The sequence below is a fragment of the Eurypyga helias genome, unplaced genomic scaffold (assembly GCF_000690775.1).
Source record: "Eurypyga helias isolate BGI_N326 unplaced genomic scaffold, ASM69077v1 Scaffold49429, whole genome shotgun sequence".
Classification (NCBI taxonomy): Eukaryota; Metazoa; Chordata; class Aves; order Eurypygiformes; family Eurypygidae; genus Eurypyga; species Eurypyga helias.
Window position 1 is genome coordinate 3,365 of NW_010271043.1, and position 8,502 is coordinate 11,866.

The 8,502-nt window shown below is 46.6% G+C and overlaps 1 protein-coding gene across 1 annotated transcript; it reads left to right on the forward strand.

The window, feature by feature from the left end:
• The first annotated feature begins 4,979 nt into the window (after positions 1-4,979).
• Positions 4,980-8,269, forward strand: LOC104514860 (nuclear distribution protein nudE-like 1). Its single transcript, XM_010158657.1, has 3 exons — positions 4,980-5,065; positions 6,686-6,839; positions 8,117-8,269. The coding sequence occupies exons 1-3, from the start codon at positions 4,980-4,982 to the stop codon at positions 8,267-8,269; spliced, it is 393 nt and encodes a 130-aa protein (XP_010156959.1).
• Positions 8,270-8,502: the final 233 nt, after the last annotated feature.

Below are 8,502 nucleotides of genomic sequence, written 5' to 3' on the forward strand. Positions count from 1 at the left end.
AGGCAGCTTTCCAAAACGCATATGAAAATGCATCCAGCTCGTATTTCAGGATCAGACAAACAAGCACAAAATTGATTGGTGAAATCTGATCCATGGCTTTTGTTTGTTTGTTTTCCATATTCTATTAAGTGGAAGACAATGCAGATATACTTTGATTTTTTGCCTGGAGTGCTCAGGTTCCTTTGCTTTGAATCCTTGATTGGATTTTTTTTCCAGAGCTCAGAGCTTCAGTGGTTTGGGGTGGGTTACCTCTTGGTTCCCATGGTTTGAGAAGGTGAAGAATGGTGGAAACAAGATTTCCTCTGCTTTTCTGTCTGTGCATCAGCATAAAAATGGGAAGAGGAAGAAGACCTGGCTGCTGACAGTGTGTCCTGCTCCCCATGGCAGCTCCGGACAGTGCCAGCACTCAGAGGCAGAGTCATTCCCTGTGAGGAGGGATGGCTGCGGCAATTACGTGGCGCTTGGCAATTTAGGAGCCTCTGATAGCCAGAAGAGGTTGTTATCTTGAGAACTGAAGGCCAGATGTGAGCTTGGCCATCTTATTTCAGGTGGTGACTTGTTTAATTGCAAAGGTCGGTGCACGTTCGCATTGCCTCTGGTGGTGGGGCGGCAAGTGTGCTTGGGGGGTCAGCACTGTCACTCGTCGCACTCAGGTGGCCTTGCTTTGCCTCTCTTCAAGTCTTTGTGTTTACTGTCCAAAAATATTGGGCAGACAGGACTGTGAGGAAGAAACCTGGCGGCTGATGTGCAGAAAAATGACATAATTCATTCATTCATTATTTACGGCAAATAGTTATAAGCTAGTTTTAAATGGGAGGAGGTTTGGGTGATTAAATCAGGAAGAATGGTCTATCCAGCCACTTGATGCTGCAGGTACATCCTGGGTGAATCGCAGGTCCCTCCGAGCAGTACTCAAAATCATTTTGGACGTGGTTTTACAGCTCATCCTTACTGCAACGCATCAGTCAATTGACTTTGAGGGTAGGGAGGGGAGGATTTCCGACGCTGGGAAGGGGTTGGGTAGAAGTCCAAGCATCGTGTTGTATTTCAAGTTTAGTGTTTTGGTCCGATATTTGATCCGAACTATAACAGCACCCTCCAGTCACATGGACGGGCTGGGAAGCCTGTTTAAGTTACTGTGTTACACTTCTCGCTGTGTTTGTGTTTTCATGTCTTAGCTGAAAGGTGGCTCCATAAAGATTTCTGTTGGGCCTTGAATGTGAGATTCTTTAAGCTACTTGAAAAATACTGTCTGCCTATTTAGTGACTTCTGCTACATGTTGGATTCAGCCTTTGGCTCTTGTAATATCCAGAGGATACTGAACATCTTGCTTTTAAGGATGCTTTTGGAAGTGGGAAAACAAATGTGTCCTGTACAAAACCCCCTGGATTTAGAGAAAATCTTAACCTACAAGCTGCATTTTTCTTCAGAGCGATTGCAGCATGGAAAAGCTGTTCCGTTTTAACAGTGGAGAGTTACTCTGTCCCACTGACTGTGTGCAGGGGTGGACTTGAAATCAGCCACCGCGTTTTGAACCTTGTTCTTGTTTGAGAGCTGCTTCAGATCCTGGAGTTATGCCCGTGTAGCTGAGTTTTCCCAGGGCACTGTGTGAATGCTAAGCTGTGTTGTAATGAATTCCGAGTGGGCAGCAGCATAAGCCTGCTCTCATTTTCCCTGGAAGACGCTGCTGCATTGTCTTGTCTGTATCCTGAAAGCCTCAGTGTTGTTTGTCAAAGGCTTGATTCTGCAAGCGCCACGTATGCAAAGAAGCCCGTGAATAGGAAGGGCTTGCCGTGCGGGTTCTCAGCTCCTCACATAATGCCCCAAGCCGGGACAACGGGCAGCAGACAGGAGCAAAGCAGTTTTTGTTAAACTCTTGGTATTCCTTGGGCATCTGCTCTCCCACACGTGAGATGTTTAATATCGTCTGGTTATGTCCTGATAAGGTGGAGGAGTCGCCTTCTGCCAGGCATGTACGTGTGCTGAGAGAGGCCACTGTTTCCACACCATAAATAGGGGGAATGGGCAAAGGCTGGCAGAAGTTAGGTCACTTACTCGTGGTCACCCACGTGCTGGTGGCAGGTTTGGAAGCTGTCTGCGTGTCCCGACCCTCAGACCTGTACCTGGGCCCTGAACACCTTGTTCACAGGCTGTGTGTGTGCGCTGTTGTCTCTCATCTTCCTGTGAGGGAAGACAAGGGATGTAGCTATGCAAAGACTGGGATACGGATGTTGGAACTGGCATTAATACCTGATGCAGGTGTTTGTGCAGTTCAGTTAGCAGATCAGAAACCCGTGCTGATTGCGTTAGGCGTGGGGGTAGACGTGGGAAATCATGGACTGTCCCTGGTTTGACCAAGGTGGGACTTGGAAAAGGTCATCGTGTTCCTGCAGGGTGGGTTTGGGAAGCAGTAGTTTCTGAGGGGCGTGGAGTATCACAGGGATGAATCTCCTCCCTCTGGTACCTAAAAGGAAAGGGTCTTTTGCCAACAGAGTGGTAGTGGTCGGGGTGAAAAGCTGCTGAATCAGCAGTTGGTGACGGCAGGGACTTGTGAGTCCCAGACAGCCCTTCCTGCTTCTGGCACAGACTGACTGTTTGCAGGGCTTCCTGGGATGAGTCTTTCCAAGGGCGCGCCCTGTGTGAACAGACAGGAAGGAGCCTTGGGCCCAGGCGTACCTCATCTCCCCTACTTCTAGGAAATGATGTCAGATGCTTCCTTGCACGAACTTTACTCCAAATGCATCTTCACTCTTGCTGACGGGTGGCTTACTGGCTGTTTACCCTCTGAGATCAGCTCCTCTGGAGCTGTGGGACTCGACCCTGTTCTGTCCTGTGCCCCATTTATTTTGGGGAAAATGTGCTTTTTGCCAATCTAAACTCTCCGAGTGCCTCGGTTTAGAGCCGAGTGCCTTCGGCGGGAGGTCAGAAAGCTTTTACTGAAGCAGTCTCGGGGAGATCAGTGCAGGACGGGTGTTAGGGACGGCACACAGCGGTAACTGGGCCAAGCTGTTCGCTTCTTCTGGCAACCTGAATTGCGATTCAGGAGCTGCTTGACGTGTGCCTCAGCCACAGCGGGTGTCCACTGGCCTTAACGCACCCGGCTGTGAAACCACCGTCTGGGAGGTGGGTCACGGGCTCTGTCTCCACTGTAAACATTCTTTTGCACAGGACCTGTGATTTGTCCATACGATGCGACGGAGCAGCCTGGGTAACAGGTGCAACAGCGAAGCAAGTGTATCCACAGAAGCTGTGATCTGAAGAGGTACGGCGGGACTGAAAATACACCTGCTGGGGGAATTACAACGGCTCCACATGCATGTCTCCTTCTCTCAGTGCCGGAAAGGAAACCCCATCAGTTCCCTTGAGCAGCTTGGAGACCTCATTCATGACAAACTTGATTCTACAATAAAGCTGTAAAGTGAAATAAACGCAGTTCGAGAGTTGGGGTGTTTTTGAGGTGCTGAGCACCCTCTGGATAAATTTGGTCTCATGCCCTGGGGTTGTAGCAGCCGCAGTCTCAGCTGGAGAACAAATGTGGCAGTTCTGCCTCACTTTATTTGTGAGCGAAGTGCCAGTCTCTGAAATGACCCTGTCTGCCCTCTGATGAAAGCATGGGATTGTTCTGTCCCACTTTTAGGTGTCTCGAGTGTGGGTCACTGAGATGCAGGCCATATTAGCGTGACAGTTTCAGGCCCGAAGGGACAGTGTTGGCTATTGATGCCTGTTAGCGTGTGAAAGTCAGGACTTACAGGTCAGCTATTACTGACTGATGAGCTCGATGTTTAAAGCCTCTGCTTTAAACAGAGAAGAGGTTGGTTTCAGCTTATTCTTTCCTGGGTGTTAAAAACAGAATTTGAATCTTGGCTTTTGAGGAGGAAAAAAAAATGCCTGTGAGTAAGGGAGTCTGGGCCTTCCTTGGAGAGAGCTCAGACATGGTACATGTTGCGATGTGTCTCCTGGCTGTGTCCGGGAGCCGTGTCTGTCTGAACAGTGCTTTTGCTCCTGCTGTGTATGGCAGGACCGCTTTAAACCTCTTCATCTTAGTCAGCTTCTGGCCTGCTGTGTGGTGAGGCCTCGTGTGTCCTGTGTCCCCTGGACTGTGTATTGCTCCCTTACCGAGCAGCAGTATAAAAAGTGCATGTTGTGTTGCATTTCTTACCTGGCTTATAGCCAAGCAGCCATGCAGATGGCATCCAGTGATCCAAGCAGCTGAAGGAAGGAGGTCCTCATCCAGAGAGTGTGGTCCCCCCGCCTTGGCGTGGGAAGCTGGTCCCCTGAACACCTCCAGACGGGAAGCACTGCAGTGGGACATGAGCATGTAATTCTGTGAGAGAGGCTGATCTTTCTTGTGTCTGTTTGAGAGGACAGAGCGAGCAGAACTATGTGGGTAACTGTTACCTGCGTGTTTTACATGAAATCAGGAACTAGCTAGGAGTCAAGGTAGGATAAAAATACTGAATTTTAATCGCGGCAGCGCAGCGTGTTAGCGGTTGACCCCAGGGCGTTCAGCCTCATTCCTTATGTGCCTTTGCAGCTCTAACAGGAGTTGTAGCGTGTGTCGCTGTGTTGGTGACAGGAGGCAAAATCTCTTTAGGAACGTTTTATGAAGGAAAGTGGAGACTGTGATAGCTGTAAATGCTAATATCCTTACTAACTGCGGTCCTAGTGGGCTTGTGGCATTAGTTGCTGTTTCACTGGCAGGTATGAAATACAGCCAAAATTCTGTTCTCTTTTCAAGCTAATGCACAAGTGTTTCCAGAAGCTGGATAAAATTACGTTGCTTGTTGCAGCAGGTCTCAGTGCTGAATGATGCTTGTTAGGGTTCGTTAACATCCCCTTTGCAGGTGCCAGGTCTGGATGCTGCTGTCAGAAAGGCTGTGGCGATGAAACCCAGGACTTAGGAGCAGTTTTGGGGGCAGTCTGCCTGTCTATTTATCCTGACTGTATTCTTGTTTGTATCATGCAGGTTGTGTTGATCATGGACAGTGAAGAAATCCCAACTTTTTCAAGTCCAAAGGAAGAAACTGCGTATTGGAAAGAGCTTTCCTTGAAGTACAAACAAAGGTACTGTTGTAGACTTGCAGGCTGGATTTGGTTCTTAATGACCAGAACATTGTTTAATCTGTTTCTGTGCAAGGCCACACCGAGATGGGTATTGAATATTTTAGAAAAAGAACTGCATTTCCAGCTTTAAATCAAGCTTTAAAATTTCCAGTTTTGTGGGAGCTGAGTGTTTCTTGCATAGTGTTACCATGGCATGAACTCCAGGCTATGTTTCGAGCATGTTTGAGCAAGAGCAGGGCCATTTTATGATCGTGTGCATCTTAGTATAATTGAAGTGCTGCATTAAGTAGTATTTTGATCTTCTATCATAAGAAGGCACCTTTGGGCTTGCCTTGTATCATGACTGTTCCCACAAGCTTCTTGTAGTTGAATTACTGGTATGAAAGTGTCTGATTTGGTGTCTGCTGCAGTTTATTGAAGTGTATGGTACCTCATAGTCCAGCCTGTACCAGTGGTTTGCATCTTTTAGGGGACGCAGGGCTTTTTGGTTACCAAAAATGACAAGACAGGTTGTCTTGAGTAATGCTGTGCTTCTTGTGGGGGTGAGATCTGTTTTTGGGCTGTTTTTTGAGTGAAGAGTATTGGAGGCTCCTAGTTTATTTTCTTTGGAAAACTTTCTTTTCATTCAGTGTGACTCTTGAAATTGAGATAAACCCCTGACAAGCCCAAAGAGCCCAAGGTACAAGTTGCTTTTTTGTTTGGTTTTAGTTTTTTGGGGAGAGATGTTGGGCATATAGAGATGCCTAAGCTGTTCTTGGGTGTCAAAATTCTGTCCTAGACACCAATGGATATGTTGTTTCCTAAAGCCTTGTTAGTTTTCTCAGCTGCTTGCTAAGAGCCAAGCTGTTAGGTATGGTAAAGAGGCAAATTTAATCAGCAAAGTGTGTGGGGTGGCTACTTCTGGTATTTAATAACTTGCAGTGGTTTTTTCCCAGAGAGGGTGGGGAGCACTGGGACAGGTTGCCCAGAGAAGCTGTGGATGCCCCATCCCTGGAAGTGTCCAAAGCCCAGGCTTTGGGCAACCTGGTCTAGTGGAAGGTGTCCCTGCCCATGGCAGGGGGGTTGGAACGAGAGGATCTTTAAGGTCCCTTCCAACCCAAACTATTCTATGATTCTGTGAAGGTAGGTATGTGCTTGCTTCCTGCCAAAGCTCTCGGTAACCCTAGGATTCAAACCTTCACACTTTTCAAGAATCTTAAATTTCCAGGTGGTGCAGAGATCCAGAAATTGTTCTTTTTTACAGTTTTTGACCAAAATAAGGTGAAATGTTTGCTTAATTCATTGACTCTATCAAGTCTGCTCGCAGTGAAAACTACTGGAGTGCAAAGTGGTTTTCAGTTTCCCATGAATCCTGTAAATAGCTTTGATATGGGTTTGTATTTACACATGAATTTAATGTAGCTGTTTGTTTCGATGTAAGAGAGTTAATTTCCTTTTATAGCTAAACTTAATGATGGAATTTCTCTATTTCTCCAACTATTTTTCCCATTAGAGGTCTATGGATGACACCTAAGTACTCAAAACTCCTGATCTTTCAACACATTACTTTAGAAGAGCTGTGGATTTTGGTTTAGCTTGGGAGATGCTAAATTTTCAACTAATGAAAACCTCTCCTTCCAGCTTCCAGGAAGCTCGTGAAGAGCTGGCTGAATTTCAAGAGGGAAGCAGAGAATTAGAAGCTGAGTTGGAGGCACAGCTAGTGCAAGCTGAGCAGAGGAATAGAGATTTGCAAGCAGATAACCAAAGACTGAAGTATGAAGTGGAAACGTTAAAGGTGGGTCTTGTCTGTAATAGCATTGTCTCTTCACACAGATATGTCTTGGATCTCATTTTAGATTGTCTGGTGTGTTCTTAGTCACTGAATATCCAAATGAAGGAAAGGGATTGTCTGTTTAGGATCCAGGCTTGAGTATGGTATGTACTCCAGATAAGGCTAGTAACCTACCAGGGACGTTTCTGGCCAAACTTCTCTTGTTCGCATCATGAAACGTGACACGTGACACTCATGTCACGGAGTCTGTGCTTTTTTGTTTGAATTCTCCAAGCATTGCCAAGTAGCTGCTTTACTAGTTACGTAGGCAGCATCAGCGTAGCAACAGAGTGGATGACACAAGTATGTTTTGTCAGACCACTGCGTTGTCATCTTTCTTTGCAAATTAGTGTTTTTGCGCAGAACGTCTCCTTGGTTTTATGAGATCTTGAAGGAAACTGAAGGTGGGTGATTTGTGTACGTCTTCCAGAGAGATCTCCTCATTCTTAACAGCCGTATCTGTGGGGTCAGGAATTGTTGCATAAGGATCTGCATGTGCAGAAGGTGATTTAATTGATGCTTCTAGGTTAACAAGTTCTTGGCTGTCTTGGAAAAGCATCATTTTTGGTAGTCTTGGGTCATTTTAGTGAAGACAAAGGTTGGAAACTTAGCAAGTGGAAATAAAATTTATGGAATTATTTGTTCACATATGCAGTCCCAGCTATAGCTGCAAGGTCAGGACATGCTTTATAAGGTCAGTAGTTTTTCCATAAGCCCCTACTGTACCCTCAGAGCTGGTGAGAGTGTGTTTGGGAATCCATTCTCCCAGTCTTTCCAAGGTGAGCTTGTGGGCCTGGATGTTTTGTAACAGCCTTCAGCGGCTCTCATTTTTGCTAATGGAGATGTCAAACAAGTTCTTGTAACAGAGTGGCTATTGTCAAGGGAGAGGCACTGAAGGGGAGGCTGTGCAGTTGGATTTCTGTCTGGCTTCCTGGATGTTTGAGGCTTCAGAGCAGCTGTCAGCGCAGGCTGTTGGGAACAGATGCAGGGATGCAACTCTGAGCCGCCAGCTGTGTCGTGGCGAGATGTCACCGCACAATGCGGCGTTTGTGATTCTGTACTGTGTCCAGTTCTGGTGGTCAGAGCGTGTTCCTTCTACCTCCCCAGTTTTTGTTCTGTATTACCAGCATTCCCCCATCAGCAGACTGCAGTGAGTATGTTACTGTCTTTGTCCCCTTTTACTGCTGATGACTTAGAGAGTGCTTGTGACTGATCCTTATCTTGCTACTTCTTTCTTTCAGGAGAAACTGGAGCACCAGTATGCACAAAGTTACAAGCAAGTGTCATTGTTAGAGGATGACCTCAGCCAGACGAGGGCTATTAAGGATCAGCTGCACAAGTATGTGAGGGAGCTGGAGCAGGCCAACGATGACTTGGAACGTGCAAAGAGGTGAAGGCTAGAAAATCTCTTCTTTCCTCTAAGTTATCACAAGCTCTTTTCTTTGAGACTCTGATCACTTTATTATTCCTTAAAAGAGGAAGTAACATACATTCAGAAAAACCACGCAAACCCCAAGACACTCGATTGTTTGAACAGTGCAGGTTTACCCTTGGAGTTCACCTGCATCAGCTGGTAGCGTTACGTTACAGCAAGAAAGGCAAAGGAACTGTGCTGGGTTCAGCCAGG